Genomic DNA, 25,227 nt, shown 5'->3' on the forward strand with positions numbered 1-25,227 from the left:
TAATTTTTGCGAACCGCCCAGAGAGCTTCGGCTATTGGGTGGTATAGAAATGAAATGAATAAATAAACAAAATAAGGCAAAAAGCTCAAGTGCACAATCATATGCATGTTTAGAGAGAGAAAACTCCTACAACTCCCAGCATTACCCAGCTGTTTAAGCATGCATGGGATTGCTGAAGGCAAAGACAAGGAGCATCTCTACATTAGCCTAAAATCCCACATTTAAAATGGGCTTTCTGCTTCTGTTTTAAATGCAGGATCACAACAACTTCCCTTTTCACGTGCTTCCTTTCCCCCCCCCTTCCCCCTCCTTCTCCCCGGTATCTGAGTCTTCCATTATCTTTCATTGATCTCGCTCCTCTTCTTGCCGCTTTTCCTCTTTTCACAGAGGGAACTCAAGCGGAACACAAGGGGGTAATTTGATAGCTCATTATCTTCGATCTATTTAAAAATGGAACAAAGGGCATTTAGTTCAGGAGACGCCCTGGAGGGTCACAGAATCATGTAAAGAGCCCGCAAACTTCCATGAGAGAGCCATCTCAATAGCAGGATAAAGCTCCATATGAAGAAAGCCAGGGAAACAGGGAAAGATAGAGAGAAGAGAAAGCAGGAAAGATGGCTAGAAAGAGGCAGTGCTTCTGGAACTGAAGACCTGGTTGAAAAAGTGTTGGTCCTATGACAGGAAGACATTGTTTAGATAAAATAGGGACATAGTCTAATTAGGCTGGATGCATGTATCCCTGGTTATTTTACTCCCCTAATACTCATGTGGTTTTGGGCGTGGTGTGTGTGTGTGTGTGTGTGTACATTGTGTGTGTATATATCCATTCAGACCTTAAAACTTTTTCTTATTAATGTTGTTCTTCAGCAAACATTTAAATATTGTTGTTTGAAACACTGGGGTCTCTTTTCTTTTTGGGTTACCCACTGCACATATAATACTAAGCCCCACACTACGTGAAGTAGATACCTGAGACTCAGATAGTTTTAAAGCTGGTTTGGTGGAGGCAGCCAGAAGAAAAAAGAATTCCACCTGGGTGGCAGCAGGAAAGGCCACAGGAAGGGAAGGGCAAAAAAGAGTGGGGGCACACTATTTTGCCTGTTCTCCCTTCCACTCACAGAGCAGGATGTCATGGTCTGTGACTCATACACACAGGGAAGGAGGAAGCACTGGTTGCCTTTCTTCTTCTGTCCATTTTCATCTCTTTCTTTAGTAGCTCCTTTTCCTTTAGAGTTCTCCATTGAAGCTAAAAGGGGGTGGTAAATGGGGTTAAACAATAAACAGAAGAAGAAATGTGATACACAATTCCTTTTGTCATGTGTCTGCAATTGTAGTTTTCTCCATTACAACTGAGAAATTGAGTAGACATTGCCTGTAGACATTGTTTACAACTCATGGATTATTGGAAGGTTGTTTCTCCCTCCAACAAGCCATGCTGCCTAGGTTCAAATGACATGACAAGCTGCGCCCAGACAGAGATAATTCAAACTGTGCCCTGCGCGGGCCGCAATTTAAGGAAGCAAAAATGAGCTTATTTTGATCACGTGAACCATGTTGTTGTTGTAGTGTCTTTCCAGATACCCAGATCTCTCTCTCTCTCTCTCTCTCTCTCTCTTTCTCTCACTCAAGACATAAAAAATGGTGCACTCCTGAGAGCGTTTCCCTGAAGACTGAGTGGGTAGCCAGAACATTATTTCCAAACTGTAAAGGTTACTGTTGATGAATTTTGGAGAGCCTGCCTGCTCCAGGGAGTCTAGTTCACCCACAGGCTGTTCTTTTTGGCTTTATATTGCAAAAGTCCCAGAGGTTGATGACTCTAATACTGTGATATTAAACAATCCTTTAAAATTATCTAGGTGATGCTTGGAAGCTGCAAGGGATTACTACCAGCTTATTCAGTAGATGAGGCTGTAGCACTTGGCTTTGATGTACAGAGGAAACCTAAGGAGAGCAATGCTGACTGTGAAGTGTACCTAAAAGAAATCTAGCAAAATTCCCCAGGGGTGGGGAACCTGTGGCACTCCAGACGTTGCTGAACTACAGGGCCCTGACCACTGGCCATACTGGCTGGGGCTGAGAGAAGTTATAGTCCAGAAACAGCCAGAAGGGCAAAAGTTCCCCATCCCTGGCAAAAATGGAACGATGTGGCATTTACTGTTTTACTTTGCGTTTAATACACAATGATGCAAAGTTGCACTTTACAAAATGAAAAAGAAATGCTGGTGTGAGGACTTCTAGTTTCAACTTGGCCATATATTACTGATATAAAAAGAAATATGCACGATATATTTACATACTACGTGTTTTAAAAAGCAATAGATTTTACTCATGCTAAGCCACGATGGGGAGGTGGGTTTTGCAAAAATTTTCTTCCCCCCCTTTTGGAGATCTTTTGGATAACCTAGTTTTTCATGGAGGTGCTGACCCTAACACATATTCAGGCAATCTTCTCTCCCTACCCGCAACCTGGTATAAGAGGGCAGTGGCAGCAGATGGCAGCAGACAGTGGCAGCAACGCTCTGTTTTGAGCCCCTTTGTGGTCTTGATGGGTTGTAGCTTTAGCACAATTTTAGGAGTTCATCACATGGAGCTTTTATCCTGCTGTTGATACGGCTCTTTCTCAGAAGTTTGCGGTCTCTTTACATGATGCCGTTAACCTCCAAGGCACCTCCTGCAATTTCCCCCAGCTATCTTGTGTTTTCCCCAAATGCAAAAAATGTGGTATTTTTTCCAGCCCATGGAACAGGAGCGTCATGACCTCCCCGTGAAATTCTCCAATAGCAGAAGAAGCCGCTGTGTCTGTCTGCTGTGGGCATTGGTTTTCAGTTGTTGGGGGCAAGGTCAGGATGACAAAGGTATTGAGGATGGGAGCGGGGCTGCACGGAAGGAGACCTGAGCAGATTTGACAGGCGCGAGGGCAAGAATCACCTGCCGATTGCGACTCCTGCTTCTGCATTTCTGAATTGGAGGGAGAACAGGGTAAAATGCCTCCCTGCAACAAAGGGAGACACATCTGATCCCCCACCCCACCAAGCTCAGAAGCAACGTCCTGTGTTGTTTCAGAGGACCCCATTAAGTTCAATGGGGCTTACTCCCAAGTAAGTGTGCTGAGGGTTGCAGACTTACAGCACAATCACACGTCTACTCAGAAGTAAGTCCCACGGCATTCAATGTGGCTTACTCCCACGTAAGTGTGCCAGATTGCAGACTTACAGCACAATCTTACATTTTATGTCTACTCAGAAATAAGTCAGAGGTTTCTTGGGGGCTGCAAGAAAAGAGTACAGCAGAAGTTAAGCTACGAAAACAAGACTCCCTCCCTCCTTTGCACACATGCCAGGGAGGGAGGGAGGCACTCCCTCAGTTCAAACCACGTGTCTTCCGTGTAAAGAAGCCCTTCCTAATTCTGCAAAGAAACCGAAAGCAGGAAGCTCCAGAAAGGATGCGGGGGTTTGCGGGTTTGTTTGTTTTTTAATGTGGAGACACTCTGAGTTTGAAAAATAGCTTCATGTTCCTAAGAACAGTTATGTTATTATGCAGAGAATCAGATATGGCTATGTGTCATTGCTGACAGAAAACAAAGGTAGTTCAGAATGTGGGAAATGCCTATTCAGGAACCATTGCCCTCACCCTGAATTAGCTTTTTTTTTTAACCCTCAGTGATGTCATCACATTGCCAAAGCTAATTTGCTGTGTGAGGACATCAATATACTAGAAAGGAAGAGGTCTCGGAGGGAGGTGACTCCTTCCATTAAAGAAGAGAAGAGAAGAGAAGTGGCTCTCCTAAATGCTTCAGAGGGAGGCACCATCTCAGGGTCAAGGAATGGCCTTTGTGAAGTTCTGAAGAACAAGAAAGGCACCAAAGCTGCACACACACACAGAAAAGGTACATTTGGGGAGGTCTTTCAGGAAACATTTCCCTCCACTAAGCCCCCTTTTCACTCTGAAAATATTTACTGGAGAACATTCAATTCAGCCTTAATCTTTACAGTCTAAGAAGTGTTAAATCAACTGAATTCCCAACTCCATCTTTGCATGACAGGAGTAAACCAAAGCAAAGTGTTTTAGTTCCCCTTCATCCTGTGTTATACTTCCACCTTATGTATAATGCTTCTCTTTGCATTGCTTTGAAACATGGGTGAAACACACCCATTGAACACCACAATTTCTCCTAACAGAGTAATCAAGCATGCATATGTATGATTGACAACCATAAGCCAGCAATTTTCAAGGAAATGATTAGTGAGAACTGTCAATACTGCTTCTGTAGGAATCAGTCAAAAAGCTCCCATTGACTTCATTTGGAGATGGAAAACAGTGCTCTTTATCTCATATAACAAAATTGCATCAATTCTGCTAGTCATTCCTCTAACCATATGACATGGGGCTTGCTTGCTTTCAGCTGAAGATTACCCTGTTCACTGATCTGAAATAATCCAAGTAAATCAATTCTGAGATATATGACACACTGCAGCATCTTCTGAAGCCCGAAGCTGGTCTTCAAAATAGAGGAGCTGATCTACTTCAAAACAGTCACTTGCCCGAGACACCATTTTTTCCAGGTGTTCCTTGATTTCATCTTCATTTGCATTCATCCGTTTTGCTCGCTGGAGGAATTCGTAAACTTTTTCAAAAACTTCTGTTCCCAGCTTCTGAATGGCTGACCTGCCAACGGGAGACAAATGTCGGCAACTTAGCTAGATTATAAATAATGTATAGGAGTCCATCATTTACTATAATTGAATAGATATCTGGCACCATTCGGTAGCACTTGAACAAAATGGTTCTCTTCGACATTAAAAGAATAATAATGAATGTATCTTGAGATACATATAAACTATATGGAGAGAATTCTGACATCTAATTCAGCAAGATGCTTTATCATCACAATCCCAGCTCATGCATGCATATTTACAACCTCTGGATTTTATAAAAATACGTTAAACAATTTCCCTGGAATAAGTAGAGAGAACAGTCACACTTCATAAATCATCCTTTAGACACTTATCAAATGAAAGGAAGACTGTAGTTAACAAAAAAAGTGGGAGAAAAGACATTTGTCTTCTGATAATAGAATTTCCCCTATTTTAAAATCTAGTACATATGTACTTCATTACTGAAAAGTGCATATGTGATCTAATACTAATTTAAAAGAAGGTTCTAGCTGAAGAGAGGTGAATTTGAACAAGTGCTGTACACACCCATCATTTCTGTATACACAAAGCAAAAAAAAGCATTTCAAGGGCAGACCAAATGTCAGCCTCAGGCAAGTGCTGAGGCCCAAGCACCCCAGAATTCCCACCATGGCTAACACCAGCAGCCATTAATTACATTGGAGGTGGGTGACCATGCCATACAGCCAAAGCCACTGCCACCTTACTTCACCCAGAATACCTCTGGGTCCTGCCCCCAACATAATATCACTGTGCAAGACTAGATTGGGGTCCAGAGGCACTCTTGAGCAAAGTAAGATGGTGGTGGCTCCAGCCACATAATATGGCATTTCTCCTTTCAGTACTAGGTGGTGATTATGGAAATCGCGCCTGGCATGGGCCCGGCGCATGCCACGATTTAAATTAGCCACCAAATAAGCTTATTGTGATAGTGGCCCAATAGCTTTTGATCTCCAATTGAACTCTGGGTCTATGCTGCAATATTAGAAAATGAACTGCAACAATAAAGAGCTTTCAATCCGATAAAAATAATTACATCTTATGACTAGTTCCATGCTTTTGTCTAGTGTTCTTTTATACATTCGGATGGTAATATTTGCATGTATACACTGAGGATATAATTGAAATTGGGTAATTTAAGATGATTTCATACAACTAAATCAGCAAAGGGTCTGTGTTTCGGGGGTGAATTTACTTCCTCTTGTTTTAACTGATCCTTTGGCAAGAACATGCTAAAATGTTGACTGGGCATGGTGAATAGTTCTACAAACATCTCTGTCCACACCCACCCACTACCCAATCAGCGTCCTGATGTGAATGCTATGGGGACTTATAACGAATACAAATTTGATTTTAAAATACCAGAGCACTTCTCTGATCTCCTGCATGAATGCCTATGAAACATTCAAGAAGAAAAATACACAATGAACCCAAGCGAGGGTGGCCCCTCTTCTGCAGCGGTGCTTTCTCATTTCACAACGTTTACTTATGGTTTTTCTTTATTCGAAGGATAGCCCCCCACAACCCCCACTCCTGAAAAATATCCTTTAAAAAGTATACGTTAATTTGCTACCAAGGATAAAAAGATTCGCTGTGGCTGGCAAATCCATTATATATCACAGTGGAGTGACAATATGAAGCCCTAGAATAATGTGAGGATGAAAGTGTGCTTATATGTTTGATAGAAAGCAATGATAACCTTTCATCTGTGCCATCACAGAAAACACTAACATTAGATTACTCTGCTGTTGCAAAAATAAAGATGTTCACAAAGTCTATACAAGCATTAAAAATAACGGGGGTACCAGAAATATAATCAAACCAACTTGTGTCCTTTATGGATGGGTTGTTAGTGTATATTTTAGGATCTTACAGTTGTTACCCATTTATCAAGCATAGTCCAAATTTTTTAGTTGTGAACCACCTCCCACTCTAAAATCCAGCACTGGAGCAGTAGTTTTAAAAAGCCCAGAAAGAAGCAAAGTTGGCTACCGCCCAATGGATTGCCCCACCATTTTAGAAAATTGTGCCTTGTTTTTCTTTTTTAATTTTGTGCAGAATCATCCCTGGAATGCTTATTCAGATTTTTTTTAATGTTGTGAAGAGCAACATGTTAATATTCAGACAGCATAGCTATTTCCTTTCCCTAACATTGACCCTCCCCGACATTTTACACGAAAATGACCAACTGTGCTACTGAAAGTACGCTGTGTTTAATATAACGTGCAGTTTGGGAACTTTGTTTTGATCATGTGCAAACCTTAGATGCACCAGAAACTGACTATATTATAACAGGGGTTACACTCTAAACGTGTGCTTAGACTAGATTTTTTTTTTTTCCTGGTGATGCATCCTGATCGCAACTGGTACAGTCTGTATTTGCCCCAGACAACGCCCTTGATTTGGGGTTCCATTTCCAGGTCCTATAAAGGGAAAGACAGTACCTCAGGCTTCTCCACCCTGGTGGCCTCCAGGTGTTTTGGGCCAACTACCATCAGCCCTAGCCAACATGGATATAGGTGGGGAATACTGTGAGCTGTGGTCCAAAACATCTGGAGGGCACCAGCCCCATCTATAAGGGGGATTTACTCCAGTTCTACTGCACCTCACCGATGGACATGGCAGATGATGTAACCCCCGCTCTGCATCAACTGCACATTTTGCTTCCTAAAAAGCCACTTCTTTGCAAAGTTGTTTTTCATCGGATTTTCCCATCACAGCGGCCTCAGTGCGGCTTGGGAGTCTGTGTGACCTCAACTGGCTTCAACGCAGGCTGGGAGGAGCAGCACTGATAGGCGGAAGGGAAAGTGGCATCATGAAAGGATAGACATGAGGAGTGGTGTTGGCTAAACATGTCTACTCAGAAGTAACTCATTCCCTTCCATTGCACTTCACTAAACATGCGAGCCGGGAGAGGGGTGGGAGCAAGTGTGTTGTTATAAATCTCTGCTTTCATGGAAGAGTGAAGGTACGCAGGGCTGTAATGATTTTAAAAGCTGATTGCCCCCAACTGACCCTTATTCCTGCTGAGCAAGGGTGGACATTGCACTTCCATTGCAATTCACTGAGCACAGGAGCAGGGAGAGGGGCAGCGAGCAAGCCTCTGCTCATTTATTGCCCCGCACCTATGCAGTTGGTGACGTTCAGTTCTATTCATTTGTCTTCCCTACTATGGCGAGATGTACTGATCTCAGAAGTTAAGCAGGGTCAGCCCTGGTTAGTACTTGGAAGGGAGACTTCCTGGGAATCAGGCTTCCTGCAGTAAGCAGGGGGTTGGACTCGATGGTCTTGTAAGCCGCTTCCAACCCTATGATTCTATGACTCTGCCCACCCAACCCTGAATGAATGCAGCTTCAGGTATTGTTTGCCCTGTGAAAGCGGTTTTTTGAAATTAATACACTGCCTTACTGGCTGCATGTGCCACCCAAGAAGCAAATTCAAATTCCTGAAAATCCAGATTTACACGGAATTGCCTCATAAAGAGTCTCCATGTAGATGGGGCCACCAAGTGGGGAAGGATTAGTACCTTATTTAAAAGGTGCCATAGGCTTTATCAAACTGGATTTTTAGTTTATGATATCTCTACCGAGCAATGGGTTTCAAACATGAATAAACTGTTGTGGCATCATTCTCAGCTGAGGTTCACATCCATGAGGAAATGGACTAAAATCACCAAGTGGTTTTACTTAAACTTTATGGGACTATGCTGTCATCAGAGATGACTAGAGTTCACTGCTGATCAAAATTTCACTCAAGCACATCTTTTTTGCGTTAAAGTCTGTGAATTTGTATCAGGATCCCAATTTGGTATACAAGTTCAGGATTTATACATCAGAATATGCTTCACATACTCCTAAAGTACTAAGGTTAAGATGATTAATAAACATGATTTTGTGCATCCCTTTTTAAAGCTTGTTCTATGTACTTAGCCTATAATCTTTCTGAACATTTTCACAGATTAAACATTTTTGGTCATTTACTGAATCTCTTTGTGGCAATGCTAGAATTCATCTTTAACATGTATAACATTAAATCAAAGATGCCATTCTCCTCTATTGGTATGATTACACAAGAACAATGTTCATAACTTTTAAAAGATCTTCTATTTTCAATCCTTTTTTCCCCACATTCAGCAGGGGGCAAAATGACTATTGTGACATGAGTCCCAGTGTGTTAATTCTATATCCTCCGCTCCACATGTAATTCCGCATGTAACGCTATAGGGAGCCTGTTGAAACAGGGCAGTCATTGGAATATATTACTTTCTAGAGAATGTTGAGTTTAATCAAGCACTGTGTTTAATTTTTTCTAGAAGGACGAAAAGGCTAAATGAAATCAGTTCAGCTTTGCAATGGTACTATCGAGGCTGTAATTCAATTTGGCAGCATAAAACGGTTCAACTTGTGAATGTTTGTTATATGAGACTGATTTTGAACTGAGCACAATTCCAAAGGAGAACGGTGACATCACCCAGCAGATGTCCCCAAGATTTTAGGATCTTCCTTAAAACAAGCTTTTCAATAATACAGTGGAATAGTGAACATTACATTTACCAATCATCAATGTCTGTTGATGATTGAAGGTGATTAAAAAAGAACCTAGCAAGAACCCTCACTTTCCAGTTCACCGATTGCCTATATATGACATAATATGGAGTTATTGCATTAGTCACTGATGCAATAAACTCCATAATCCACTACGGGTTAGAGGAAGCAGGCCCTCTTCTACCTCATACTAATGCAATAATCAATAGACAGATGCTAGAAAAGGGAAGAGCACCTTCCCTGTCTAGTTCTTATGGGCTGTATCCAATGCTGTCCTTCTGTTCAGGGAAAGCTCTTTGGTCCAGCAGAAGTTTCCATAAATGGAAGGAGCCGGGTTTTGCAAATTCCCTCTGCAGCCCTTTGTGACCCCTTCCAATTTGCTCCAAGGGGTTGGCGATGCTCTGGAACAGCATGGGAAATGGTAGGGGGGGGGGCTGCAGGAGAATAGGGAATTTGTGAAAATTTAAACCTGTGGCTTAACACTGTGAATATCTTTTTTCCACTGTAAATAGCAGCCACTGGGAAGCCCAAGCACAGCCAATGGGAACTTCTCTCTATGCAAAATTGCAGCTTTGGAAGGATTTAACATTTTTTGTTGGGACTGTAATGTGGGAGAGAAGGATTTAACATACACACTCTGCACACCACAGTCCCAACTAATATCACGTGCCCTCAGATTCCTTGAACCATGTGACAGCCATGAGCTAGATCCTCTGGATCAAGACGTAGAGTTGTTGGGTCTTTTGTCTTTGAGAGACTCAGAGAAACTCAACATTTATTTCCCTTCACAATCCAATGTGATAGATGCCCAATCTCGGAGCCCTCTGCCCATCCTAAGGAGGAATGGCAGGGGCTTTTTTAGCCTCTCTGCCCTCTGATTTAGCATTTTTTGGTAGATGGGCCTCTGAGCCCATCTAGTGCACTCAACTTGCCAAGGGCAGGGATGGTGGCTGAGAGGCCTTTGGATCTGGCGAATCCATTGCTTTTCCTCTCCCCCACCCCACTCCACCCACTGGAATACCTCCATCCCTCCCCCTCCTTCATCTTCCTGAGGCTGGAGTTCAGGCCTAAAGAAATGCAGAGTTGGGAGGCATGGGGAAATCCAAGTGGGGATTTCTCCCTCCAAGGTTGTAGCTTTATCTATGGCCTCAGAGGGGAAAATCCCCAGCGACCTATGGCCCCTCAGACACTGTCTAAGGGCCACAGGAATGCTCTCTTACTGAGGTTTTCTGCAGTATACTCCCTTTATCAGATGCATGCCTACAGCTACTTTGTTGTTATACAGGCCATGGTAAGAAGACATGATAGTAAATGAATTAGCATTGCTTCTAAAGCACTGAATTGCTATGCTGGCACTGGAGACCTCCCAGGCAAAACCTGCTGCCCAGAGAACATCAGCACCATCTGCTATAGATTGCTTCAAGCTTAACATCATTACTGATCTGGAAAATTAAATATTGCACACTGAAATGAAAACAAACAAACAAAATAATTATTGACAGCGAAGTTCAAGTTAATGAAGAGGGATATTAGATAATTAAATAGCTAGGCAATAAAACAGATACAATTCAGTGCTGCTGAATACAAAAAAATGCACTAAATATATATATTATAATATAGCCAAATAATTTTTGACTCTAAGTAAATACTTGGTTGGCACAGCAGATTCTAGTTCACAAGAAGTCTCAGCTGAGAACACTCCATTGAGAGCGAATGGTGGCAAGTATTAAGAAAGAGGGCAACATATATTTGTTCGTTATTAAATGTTTTTGCAGTTATTTACATCCCTCCTTTCAGGATACAAAACCTCCCAAGGCAAAAATCAAAGTACATTAATACAATCACAGTAAACAGTATCTGCTGGATCCAGGCCCCTCCATTCCTCAGAACCAGGCTGGTGCCAAAGGGAAGAGAAAAAAGAAAAAAATGTCATCCCCTTGGCCAGCGTGAGCTGGCAGGGCTTAGGAAATGGCAGGCGACCCACCACTTCACACACACACACCTGCCACCCTACTTAGGTTTGCTCTACCAATAAAGACTCTCATCAGCTCAGGGGCCAATCTACATTGCGCCCGACATCGCAACGAATTCGGTGTCATGTTGGGTTAAACGCTCTCGCATTAAAACGTGATTATCTACACTCACCCATTTTCCCCGTTGCGGTGCTTCATCGAATGCGTGAGCTCGGTTCACACTTGAGCGCTGTGCTGTTTTCCTGCTCTTAAAGATGGAGGCTCTCATTGGAGGATCAGAAACTCTTCCTGTTTGTGCTGATTCCACGCCCACCATGCTCACAGCTCTCGATGGCCTCATGTCGTCTTCTGGCTACTGATTGTATCACTTCCTCAGCACTCAATGTTTCCTCAGCAACAAGCAAAGGGCTGGATGTGTGTGTGCTTGTCTGATCTCAGAAGCTAAGCAGGGTCGGCCCCGGTCTGTAGTGAGATGGGCAACCGCCTGGGAATTAGGCTTCCTGCATTGAGCAGGGGGTTGTTGTATTCCCCTCAAATGAGACTAAGTTTTACCCCCTTCGGCTTTTAAAAAATTAATTAAGGCGTTATCTTCGAAGAATCGTGGCTTCTCCCCGATTTTTTTTCTAATTCAGGCATGATCTTTGAAGATTTGAATCTTCGAAGATCATGCCTGAATTAGAAAAAAAAAAATCGCAGAGAAGGCACAATTCTTCGAAGATAGCACCTTAATTAAAAAAAAAAAAACGCTGAAGGGGGTAAAACTTAGTTTCATTTGAAGGGATAGAACAACCCCCTGCTCAATGCAGGAAGCCTGATTCCCAGGCGGTCGCCCATCCAACTACTGACCGGGGCTGACCCTGCTTAGGTTCCGAGATCAGACAAGCACACGCACATCCAGCCTTTTGCTTGTTGCTGAGGAAACATTGAGTGCTGCGATCAGTAGCTGGAAGACGACATGGGGCTGTAGAGAGCTGTGATTGGACAGGAGGGAAATACAAACACCGCCATATATGGACAGGCAGGGGAGGGGACTACGACCAGATACGGTAGTGAAGGCGGAAAATCAGAGCACATTAAGGGGAAATACCGGGATATCAGGGTATTGAAAGCAGGACTACGGAAGTGGGAAATTCCGGTTCCAATTCGAGGCGTGTACCGCATAGTGTGAAAGACGGGCAGTGAAACCTCATTGGAAGCGAAAAAAACCATACGTGTAGATCAGCCCAACGTTAGCCCTAGTTGAGTGGAATGGTCGCTGTCAACTGCCCCACATTTCTCCATATATGATTACAGAAACACCTAATATCAGAAAGTGCCAGGAACGAGATACTGGCCCAGAAGTACCATTAAAGATCTTATGAACTATGATACCTAATCAGAGCAATAATGTGCTCTGATAATTGGATCAGTCCAATGGGAGGAAAATATTACAATTCTAACTTTAAAGCTCTTTAGGTTTTGCTATTTATTTATTGCATTTATACCCCGCCTTTTTTCCTCTTGCAAGGAACCCAAGGCGGCTTACATTATCCTCCTCCTCTCCATTTTATCCTCACAACAACAACCTTGTGAGGTGGGTTGGGCTGAGAGTCTGTGACTGGCCCAAAGTCACCCAGTGAGCTTCCATGGCTGAGTGGGGACTAGAACCCGGATCTCCCAGCTCCTAGTCCAACACTCTTGCCACTACACCACACTGCTACAAAATCTCCTAATACAAAAAGAAGAAGAAAGCTATTTATGCTGGTCTGCAAAACTGTTTTCCTCTAATGTGATTACTGGAAAGATTCTATTCACAAGAAATGGCTAAAGAGTTCCACTGAAATCAGTGGTAAAGCATCCTTTGAATTTAACAGGAGAAAAATAACTGATCACATTTGAGCTACTTAGAAAGTCTTAAAATTATTTACAGCACAATCCTATCCATGTCTACTCAGAAGAAAGTGCCACTGAATTCAGTGGTGGTTGACTTCCTGATAAATGTGTATAGGATTGCAGCCTTCACCTCTCACAGAAACTATGTATCACCTCATACAGAAATGCAGAATGTTCCTTCACTAGGCTGTCAGTTAATCTTAAAGATCATGCAGTGTGCAATCAATTACTTCAATACGACCTTTCTTTCTGAATTTTTAAAAGAAATCATGCATTTGATGCCAACATCATATGCACAAGAATCTTACATACATAACCTCATGAATCTTAAGCAATAGTGGCATGGCCATTCATGATGGCAGAACAAAAATACCACCAAATGCCTTTCTTTCGCAGTTTCTCAAAGACAATTTTACTTACACTCAGCAGGTAATGATGGAGCCTTCTGCCTGATCCAGGCATGCTGCTGAGTGGAAGACACTGGGGACTGAATGAGAGGCATTCACTGCTGTGCTGCAAGATTTTAATTTACTTAAATGTTGGTCCATGAAAGCTTTTTTCATTTTACCCATCTACATTATATTTGAATTTTTAAACTGCACTCTAAAGTTCATTGCCATTAACCTATGACTTACTGTATGCATTCTTAAGATTCTTTGTCAAAGAACATGAAAGCCTATGTATTCAGAGTCATTTTCTTCCTTTCAGTGCTTTTATTTCTTTTGATTCCATCACTGAAAGAAAAAGATATAAATGCCTATGTGTATGTCTCCTGTTATTCTGTAGTCAAGCATACATGAAGACCCAAATCATGAAGCTACGGTTGCCAGAATAAAGGCAGCCCATAAAATTGTGGGAGTTTCAGAGGTACAAAATCCCTATTTCCCAAACATGAACTTGCTGTTAACAACTAATAGGACAAGATGCATATCACCTCCCAGTAGTACATATACCAACAGCATCAAAAAGCTTTCAAACATAGTTCACCAGTTTGGTTAGATAGAGGAGATTCATGGGCTTTAATCTCCCCTAAGTATATATGGCAGGGGTGGCAACAACTAGGGTGTTGCTGGACTACAACTCCCATCATCCCTCACCGTTGGCTAAGTTGGCTATAACTGATAGGAGGTGCAGTCCAACAACATCCGGAGGGCCAACAGCTGCCCACCCCTGATGTGAGGGGAGAATATTCCCTCCCCTGATAACACTATAAAATTGGAATGAAATAATTTCCAGGAGTAAACCCAATGGTTCTCTACTTCTGGCAGTGAGCACCACTCGTTCCCAATGTGAGCACAGCTCGCCCTGGAGGCGGCAATGTAGCGCTTCTTAGGGCAAGCCCCCAAATGACCGGAAACACATGTTTCTGGAAGGTGCAACCAGCCCCTTCAAGAAACTTGTGTTTCCAGTCATTTGGGGGCTTGCCCCCAGAAGTGCTACACCACTGCTGCTGGGGGGCTGGTCACACTGAGAACTGGCAGTGCTCGCCGCTAGCGGCAAGGCACCACTGGATCCTGCCCCTTGTAATATATCCTTTCCATTGAGATTACTTGTCTCTTTTACTCTGCAACTCTTTGTCCATGATTTACTGTGCATCATTTATTGTGTATGTCTCCTGTTATTCTGTAGTCAATCCTACATGAAGACCCAAATCATGAAGCTACAATCGAGTCTCAAGAATGAAGGCAGCCCATAAAAATGTTGGGAGTTTCAAAGGTACAAAATCCCTATTTCTCAATCATGAACTTGCTATTAACAACTAATAGGACAAGGAGCATATTAATTAACATTTACTACAATAAAATTTGGTTGTTGGACAACAAATGGAGTTCTTTGACTCTGTTGATGGGATTTTCAATAATAGCTAAAGAGTTCCACTGCAATAAGTAGTAAAATATATGGGGTTGTATCCAATGGTGTCATTCTGCTAGCACAAAGCTTCTACCACTTCGATCCTTGTGCAAGTGTCAAATCCAATACTTTGATTCCATTTGTACAAGCCATTGCCCAAGGCATTCCCCAAGGCATTCCACAACTCATTACAACTTCATCGGGCTAGGTGTTTCTTGCACTAGTTGTGTTAGTTGTTCTGCAAGCAGTTGTTCAACTGCTAGTGGAACAATGCCAATTCTTGTAATTTTTCTGCTAGCATGTCGTTGGATATAACCTAAAGTTGCAATATCTAGTTAAAAAAATCACAGTCCACAGTCTGTATAACATTACAATACAGAAAATTACAAGTTGTAACAGCATCAAATGTTCATATTTCAATTTCTCACTCAGCAAAGCGTGTGTTTGGATGGTCATTGCACACATTTGATATTGCAACTACCCCTTGTGATTAGAGCCACATGTATCCTTAAATCCTCCCCCTTTTGCACACTTGCAGCTTTTCCCCAGTATATAAGAGTACATAAAAGCACAACTATTGTATGATATTTATTTAAAAGCAATCTGGAACAATATGGAAGGATAACAAACCTCCTGCTCATTCAGTCCATTTACCTCTGCGTAACCCAATGGCTGGAGGCAAAGCAAAGAAAATTTGCACAGAAAGGAACAGCCAATACTGGGCAAATACACTACAAACAATCTGAATCAAAATCACACAAAATATTATAGTGATATCATTCAATATGTAAACTAAATGATTAACTACTTGCTTTACATCTCTCTGACTATCAGTTCCTCAGTATATTATGAATTTGTCTGCCAGGGCACTAATTCCCACTGGTGATTTAGAACTCACAAGTGGGTCATCATGGGAACCTATGAGTGGCTCACCAGAAGAGTGCTGTGGACAAGATGACATGAATTTAATGTATCATTTCACATTATTTTGTACTGCTTATTTTAGCCAAGACCCTGATTGAGGTTGCTAAAATACAACAAGGTAAGACAGGAATATAGAACCAGTGTTATTGGATGGTGGTAAAACCCACAAGATTCTGCTACTTAAGTCCATAAGTATTAGTAAAATATATACTTTCAGCACAGAATATGATGAATTCTGGTCATTTTCTTGTGTTTAAATCATGCAGATGATCTGCTCACCATTTGCCTGATTCTAATGTGCATTGTCCCACACATGGACCTGCTTTGCACATGTATAGTGAAGAGCTCTCCATCTTCATTTTGTGGATGATGATTGGGAGCTGAAACTTACTTGAAGCAAGTTGCTGGATTATCTTAGACAGTTTTGAAAACTGAGTATGCCACAAGGAAATTGTTGTTTGAACTAGTGTGTAATAAAGGACCCCTTGGCAGAAAGTGAAAAATATGGACCAAGGAGAACAGGCAAGAAAAAAGCAGGAGTTTTGAATATGACTGTCTAAAGCAAATTGATAAAATTTGCACACAGATCATAATACAGAAATGAAGAATGACCACTTCTGAAACAAGCAGAGACTGATGAGATGCCGCGCTTGCGCTTCAAAAGAAATGACATATACTAGATAAAGTACAGGAAAATGATTCTGATGCAATAGGCAAACACTTACTCTTTGCCATTGCAGAAAAGTATTTAGTTGTAAATTAATATTCTTGGATCAAAGTTATTTTTGTTTTACTGTCATGCAAAAACCAGCATCTTGGTCTATTGTTAACATTTAAAAAGGCAACTTACTCTCTCATACGTCTCAGTTTGGTTGTCGCCATGGTGCTGTTGAGAGCTCTCGATCCCTCTGGTCCCAGTGGAGTCACTCTGGTGATGGTTCCAGTACCTACAAATCAATGCAGAGATGCACAACTTTATTCACCTTGCTCTTCTCAGCATTCCTGCAGATCCAAAGTGCTATTCAAGGGCAATCAAGAAAGGGATGGCAATTCACCTTTGTCACAGGGAAATGCTGCATTAACGAACAATGAATTATCTTATTAAGGACACATTAGGGCAATTTGGTTCAGTGAGTGAAGGAAGCACAACAATGATTTTCAATTTGAGAGTGCATACCGAAACAACAAGACAGTTTGTAAAAGAACTTTCATGTGGGTAACTGTTAAGACGGGGAAAAAACTGCATCAAAAATAAATTTGGATGAGACCTCATCTCTCTCTCTCTCTCTCTCCCCGCCTCTGTGTCTCTCTCTGTGTGTGTACATGCACAGATATTTGTAGGAACAAGATATTTCTTCATGTCACCTCATTTTGGTAGAAGTGCATACTGGAGCTGCTGTAGTGTGCATGGAACTTCGGGTGCAGTGGACTACAAAATTGCCACAGCTCTCTCAGAAAATGGTCTGTGAGATTATCTTTCAACCTTTTAGAATGGGGAAAAATTACACAAAAGCTGGGAAACCACCAAATGATTGGTTGTTGGGGAAAAGGGAGAGTGGCCCTCAAAAGAACCCCAGAGGGCTGAATTGAGACCCCCGGAGGGCATAATTTGGCCCCCATGCCTAAGGTTCTGCACTAGGCTGTAACTGATAGCAGGACTGCATCTTTTGTTAAGAGTCGTCCCCCCAAGAAAAAACACCCCCTGCATGTGTGGTAGCACAGTTATCAGATTTTTTTGTAAAGTAGGTAATGTGTAGCCTGTGGACCTTGACCAAGGCCACTAAAGTATTTCACACAGTTATGCAGTTCCATGCTGCTGCCACATGGCAACACGGGCCAATCATTCCGGGGGGGGGGGGGGCTTTCCCAGAGGGAAATACTTGGTGAATGGATACAGCCTGAGGGCCTTATGTTGCCTACACTTTTGAATATACAACAGGAGAAGGTAAATGGAGAGATTTTAATAACAGCATTTATTATTCTCAAGGTACCTTATGCTTATAAACATTCAATTTCACAGCAACTAATTTTTGAGATACCTTTACCTCTCAATTATTTCAAGAGCTTAACTGAAGAAACAAGAGTCAGAAGATGCCCTTGTTTCACTCCCTTCAAGCAGTTTTGAGAAACTTTATGCGGACTGGTGAAGTTCCATTGATGCCTGAGGAGTAATACCTAAAAGTAAGCAAACCCCTTTTGCCAATTAAAGGTATGAGGGAAATAATCTAGGGAGGTGGTGGGCTCTCCCACACTGGAGGCATTCAAGATGAAGCTGGACAGCCATCTGTCAGGGATGCTTTGACTTGGATTCTTGCATTAAGCAGCGGGTTGGATTTGAGGGTCTTGTAGGCCCCTTCTAACCCTACTATTCTATGAATCTTCTCAGTGCTGGCACCCTATACCTTTAAAGGCACAGAGGGTCTTTAAAGTCCAGACACAATGCACAACTGTTTTTAAGCTACTTGTGGTTTTAGAAACCCTACCAAGGACAAGGTAGGACTATCACTACTATCTAGCTAACTGTGCAAGATGTGTGATGGTGTTATGAGCAGTTTGCATACTTTTGTTCTAGCAATGTCCCAAGTGTTTTTATTGTTATAATACTTCAGCTTCTTTTAATCTGAGATTTTGTTATTAAAAACATATTTCTTGGCTTTTCTGGGACCTCAAGCTAAATAACTTTATTTTTATATTGTTTTGCCTTCATGTTGGCTGTTGGCCAAACAAAACTTGCCCTCAAATGCAACATTATCTCCCTCCAATTTAAGGTATGACCTTGCACAACTGTTTTGCTGAGGGACAGACTTTGGATTACAATGGGCACTTTATGAAGTTAAATGAAAGGCCAGTTTATTTGATTTTAACAAGTTTTGGGGTGGTAAGCAGCAGATGGGTTCTTTGAATGAAACAAAAATATCATTACTACAGAGGAGGTATCTGGAATAATGCTTTGAAATGTGTATTCTGAAATTATAAAATGATTACATATACAATTTTCTTTGGGGGCAAATTTCTACATATGACTACAGCAAAACACTTTACTAGCTAAACTGGATCAATGGGTAAGACCTGAATCGGTACTAGAGGGTAATGTACATACCCCAATCTAAGTGCCTAGCCGCATAATTCTACTGAACAGTAGCAGCAACAAAGGCTGGGTGGAGAGCTCCACAAACCACCCTGGCCCTTTCCTCCAGCATGGGGGCTGCTGGGACAGGACAAGGGGTAATCCCATGCACAACTCAGATGTGTCATCCAAGAGACATTTTTCAGGCCATACCATGAACTGATACCATTGGCCATTGTCACAAATGCCCAGCCCACTGACACACATGTGTCCAGAAATGCAAATGAAAAGGGCCAGAAAAAAAAACAATGAGAAGGAAACACACACAGCAAAGGGGCCACAAGGCTGCAAATACCACAAGACAGGATTCTTAGGGCAGCATCACAACTGACATATTTGCACTTACTACTTTACACATGGCAGGGATCTATTGTCAATCCTGGATTCATTTGGCTTCCTGATAAATGCATTCCCAACATGCTTTACTTGTGTTCATCTTTTATATATTTAGGTGTACGAACAGGACATACATTTCTGTATGCACCCCTAAACATCAAAATATATGAAGCAGTCTGCACTAGGATCAGGTGCTGACTGGCTTGCACTAATGTAATCACTGGCAGCCGTTCTTTGCAGGTACCATGAAAGTTGGGTTGCACTCTTACCATGCAAAGTGGTTTCCACACACCAGTTAGTTCCTGCAGCTCTTCCTTAACCTTTTTTTAAAACGGTGTAGCATCTTTTTAAAAAAATGCACATCAGAAACAGTTAGAACGTTTAATCTTTGCCTTCACCTTTCTAATCCCCTACCTCCCAGTGGAAACCTACTTATACAGGAAAACATTGTAGCCACACAATGCTGCTGCATTACTGATGTTTGAATGCTGCCTTTATAGGACCTCTAGCAACTAGAACGGTAAGCATTTCCCCTCTGAAGAAAATCCATGCACAGATAGCTTGTGATTTGAAAGGTGATTCAACAGCAACATTGCTTTACTGACTAAAGGGGAGAGGTTCAGGCTTATCTGGTCCGAATAGGACAGATTTGTCATCAAAGGTTGCTGGGAACAACAAAATATTCCTGTCCAGCCCTAATATTTTATCAGCAAAATGAACCAAAAATAATTCTTGCTAACACTATGAAACTGACTCAAATTCATGCAAATTTATACTATCACTGAGCAATTATGTGACAATGAAATGGATACCCTTCATTGTGCATTGTGTGCATGCTCTGCTTACAAAATCACTTTTGGAAACGTTCGTACAATAAAATTAGTGGGGAAAAGAGAAGCTTTTATGCAACGTATGAGCTCAAATTGTTATATAACTTGAGGCACTGCAGAAGACATAAAACACAGTCTCGTTTGAGCATTATTCATAACTACATTGCATTATATTGCAACTTGCCGTCAGTAACTGTTTGGATGTATGTAGAAACAGAAATTTAGGAGATCAGAGTGGCTTATTTGAGGCTCCAAGTGGTCTCTCATCCAGGCACTTACTAGGGAAGCACTCATTGAGGTTCACCAGTGACACATCACGAGGTGGTCTCAGTCCTAGAGGGCAACATACTCTACAAGTATGCTATATTGGCATTATTAATTTATTTACTTATATCCCACCATTCCTTCAAGGCGCTCAACATGGCATCCATGTTTTCCCCTCCCCCTGATTTGATCCTCATGACAACTCTGTGAGGTAGTTTAGGCTGAGAAATAGCTATTGGCCCAAATAATAATAATAATAATAATAATAATAATAATAATTTCTAAACCGCCCCATAGCCGAAGCTCTCTGGGCAGTTTACAAAAGTTAAAACATCAAAATACAATATACAAAGTTTAAATACCATTTACATAAAAACATATGGACAATATATACAAATAACATATAGCTAAAAACAACTCTGAACTAAAAACAATTTTTTAAAAAATCCAACAGTATAACACAGCTTAAAACAACACTGCTTAAGACAGTATACAACATTCACCCTATAAGCTCCATAGCTGAGCAGGGATTTGAACCTGGGTCTCCCAGTCTTAGTCTAACAGTCTAACAAGAGAGTGGTTAGGTTCTCAGGCACATACAATGGCACAAATATTTAAAATGGGGCTGCCAATAAATGCTCCTGTTTGTATCACAAGACTTTCTTTGCTTGGCTCCTGATGATGAACTGTGTATGTTTCCCAGGCCTAAAAAACTATACTCTCTCTTATATAAATAACTTAATGAAGTGTCCGATATACTCAGTTTAAGTTACATAGATGTAAGTATCTTTTGCAGCTTTTAAACTTTGTACGAGAATGCTTCAACTTTCACAGGACTGTAAGTGATGAATAGGAAACTAACACATTTCTTTTTCAATTATCACTTCTTTAAAAAGCTAGATGAAAACAAAAGGAATTAGAGATAGACTTCCAAAAAAATAAAATAAAATCTGTGAACATTAATTTAATCCTGTAATCATAAGCACACTTGCTTGGAAGTTCCAATTATTGAAAGAAAGTCCAATTATTGAATTATTGGAGAGAGAGGGAGAGAGACAGACAAAGAAGACCTCAGGGCCTGCCCCAGGTGGACTCCCCCCACCCCCAATAGGGCTATCTACCATCAACTGCCTAATGGGAAGAATTCCAGGAAAGAGAGGGAGCAGCCCTAGCTCAAGGTCTCTCACTACCTGAAGTGAGAACACGCACTGTCGCCATCTTGCCCCCTTCCGGGCTGCAGGGCTCTCATGAGAGCTCAGTCTGCTAAATCCCACGAGAGCTTGGCTGACTGGAGCCCTGTAGCTGCTTCTTCCAACCACGGTGGCAGCAAAGCCAAGAGGAAGGGGGACATGCCACATGGGGGAAACCGAGAGCAGGCAGCTGTTCTAGAACCCTGCCACCCGCTGTCTCACTGCCGCAAATGCTTTCTTGTTTAGCAGTTGACTAGAGTTTATTTGAAACACGTAGTAAAGAAGTTCACCAAATAGTTCAACCCTCTGAATATGATTTACAAATGTATAAACGTGGACTGGGGGAAAGCAAACAAGTGCATTAAGCACAAGGAACTGTAAAAGACACTACTGAAGAGTTTCACAAAAATATTGATAAGGATGAATACATTTTTTATATTTAACAAGTATACCGGTTAATAACTGGTTTCAAAACGTCTTCAGAGAAATATTCCTCAAACACGTGAGGACTTCATTGCTGTTCTTACAGTTTATGTTCCAATGAGTCTCAGTTGGTTCAAGTGAACTCAGGGTTAACTATTACAAATAATAATTTTTATTATCTACATGCTGAAACTATACAGAAATTTATATGATTTTTAAATGAAAACTGTATATAAGAAATTATTTGCTTGAACTGAGCAAAAATCTCACTCTAGAGGATAGCAATGAGAAAACTGTAAAGAAGTGTTTTTCTTAGGGAAGAAAAATGTAAACAAATGTTTGTTTGAAGAAGTGTCTGAGGAATGTATTTTTGAAGAAGTTTTGAAACAAGTTATTAACCGGTATACTTGTTAAATATAAACAATATATTCACCTTTATCAATATTTTTGTGAAACTCATCAATAATATCCTTTAGGGTTCCTTGTGCTTTATGCACTTGTTTGCTTTCCCTTTGTCTCATGGAACCTTCTCCTGCTGGTTTTGCTAAATGTGGACTGGGACAGGAAGAGGACACGTTTAACTTAACTCCACTATTAAGCCTGGGCAGAGATGGACTTGAGCCCTGACATTTGCTGTTAGAGTCACAAGAGACAATTGTACCAGGTAGATAGCATGCTGGAACACTTTCTTAGTCCATACTTTGCTAAGCTATGGACTCATGATGTGACCTTGAGCAAGTCACAATAGCTTCTATATCAAGCTCAGCCTTCCCCAGCCTGGTGCCCTCCAGATGTTTGGGCTACAACTCCCAGCATTCCTGATCATTAGCCATGCTGGCTGGGGCTGACAGGTATTGAAGTCCAAAGCATCTGGAGGGCACCAAGTTGGGGAAGGCTGATATATTTTATGCAATGTATTTATTTGGCGATACGAACGCATGGGCAATGGGGAGCAGAATCATGCTGGATCATCAGCCCCTACACATTTATCTAAAGCTCTGAACACAGCCTGGGTTGTACGTGTGTAGGGTCTATTCAGAGTTTTGGGTGCATAAATGGACGTTGGGAGCAGGGGCAGCAGGCACAATAATTCCACTCCCTGCCTACATCTTATCCTTGGTTCCTTACAGTGAAGCATCTCACAGAGTTGCTCTGATTTAAAAGGATAAATGAGTTAATGGCTGTATATTTTGCATAGTAACTAAACATGCACATGTTGCATCCCTCCAATATGGTTGCAAATATAACAAGAATCTTCCATTTTGTTCTGACCAATCTTTGCTCTGATTGAAAATGTCTTCTATATCCAGGGCTCTTATGGAGATGTACAGGATGTTGAACTCATTGCCCTGTTCACAGCACTCTGAAACACATACTGCTGATCATCTAATGTACTAGGTTTCCCATAGCTTCATTTTAGCATTGCATGTTAATTTAGAATCGTTTCCCACTCAATATAAAGAGAAAGCTGGCCTTACTATTATTTCCCTTGGCTCATATTCTGTACACATGTTCTATAATGAAAGGGGGATAAAATGGGGTTTATGCTAGTAAGGCCGTCAACATGGTAATAGTTAAATATACTTTTATTTAGGCTGCAATCCTGTACACCCTTACATGGGAGTAAGGCCCATTGAATTTGATTGGTCTTAGTTCTGAGTAGACATATCTAGGACTGCAGTGCAAAAAATGTAACTCCCAGTGTATCTAGATAAATAACTGAAATAATTGAGTACACACACAGCTAAATATAGGCAAGAATTTAGGAGTTAAGTCTAGCACATTTAAATCTACAGCTATTACAAATTTGTCTAGAGGGACATATGGTATATTAGAAGAGAGTGATGCAGTATATCCAATCCAAAATGAATTCAAAATGAATTAACTTTAATGCTCTTTCTTTTCCTGCAACATGTGCTAATATCCATAGAAATTAATTTAGTATGACCATAATGTGATGAAAGACAAATAGCCAAATGTTCTTTTAATCATGTTTTTCCTATGTGACTCCAATTATTTTCCTTTAAAAAAAAAACACAGTACTATAGATGCATTAATAAAGAATACTTAGGCTGCAATCCCAAACACATTTCTAGGGAATAAGCCTACAAGGCCATCGAATCCAACCTCCTGCTCAATGCAGGAATCCAGGTCAGAGCATCCCTGACAGACGGCTGTCCAGCCTCGTCTTGAATGCCTCCAGTGTGGGAGAGCCCACTACCTCCCTAGGTAATTGGTTCCACGGTCGTGTTGCTCTAACAGTCAGGAAGTTTTTCCTGATGTTCAGCCAGAATCTGGCTTCCTGTAACTTGAGCCCATTATTCCATGTCCTGCACTCTGGGATGATCGAGAAGAGATCCTGGACTTCCTCTCTGTGATAACCTTTCAAGTACTTGAAGAGCGCTACCATATCTCCCCTCAGTCTTCTCTTCTCAAGGCTAAACATGCCCAGTTCTTTCAGTCTCTCTTCACAGGGCTTTGTTTCCAGTCCCCTGATCATCTTCGTTGCCCTGCTCTGAACCCTCTCCAGTTTGTCTGCATCCTTCTTAAAATGTGGTGCCCAGAACTGGAAACAGTACTCCAGATGAGGCCTAACCAGTGCTGAGTAGAGGAGAACTAGTACTTCCCAGGATTTGGAAGCTATGCTTCTATTAATGCAATCCAAAATAGCATTGGCCTTTTTTGCAGCCACATCACATTGTTGGCTCATATTCAGCTTGTGATCGACAACAATTCCAAGATCCTTCTCGCTTGTAGTGTTGTTGAGCCACGTATCCCCCATCTTGTAACTGTGCATTTGGTTTCTTTTTCCTAGGTGCGGAACTTGGCATTTATCCCTATTAAATGTCATTCTGTTGTTTTCTGCCCAGCACTCCAGTCTATCAAGATCACTTTGAATTTTGTTTCTGTCTTCCAAAGTATTAGCCGTCCCGCCCAATTTGGTGTCATCTGCAAATTTGATCAGCATTCCCTGCACCTCCTCCTCCAAGTCATTAATAAAAATGTTGAAGAGCACTGGGCCCAGGACTGAGCCCTGCGGTACCCCACTCGTTACTCTCCCCAGAGAGGTATACTCCCATGTATCTGTGAACAGGATTGCAACCTTAGTCTCAAACATGTTACTGTTATGTTTTTAAATCTATTGTTGTTTACTACACAGGACATTTTTACTGAACGGCGTTCTAAAAATTATTTAAAACATTATGTTAAAAGATATTAA

At 41.5% G+C, this 25,227-nt stretch overlaps 1 protein-coding gene across 1 annotated transcript in view; it reads right to left on the bottom strand.

Annotated features, from left to right (window-relative positions):
- Positions 1-2,153: 2,153 nt before the first annotated feature.
- Positions 2,154-25,227, bottom strand: part of NEK11 (NIMA related kinase 11) — a 132,806-nt gene continuing 109,732 nt past the window's right edge. Inside the window, exons 15-16 of the mRNA XM_084858202.1 lie at positions 16,688-16,784; positions 2,154-4,665 (exon numbers count right to left, since the gene is read on the bottom strand). Coding sequence (XP_084714328.1) covers positions 4,446-4,665; positions 16,688-16,784 — 317 coding nt within the window. The 3' untranslated portion in view covers positions 2,154-4,445. The remainder of the gene's footprint in view (positions 4,666-16,687; positions 16,785-25,227) is intronic.

Source organism: Heloderma suspectum, chromosome 5, assembly GCF_057233095.1.
Source record: "Heloderma suspectum isolate Gila_16-S chromosome 5, 16-S_ref, whole genome shotgun sequence".
Taxonomy (NCBI): domain Eukaryota; kingdom Metazoa; phylum Chordata; class Lepidosauria; order Squamata; family Helodermatidae; genus Heloderma; species Heloderma suspectum.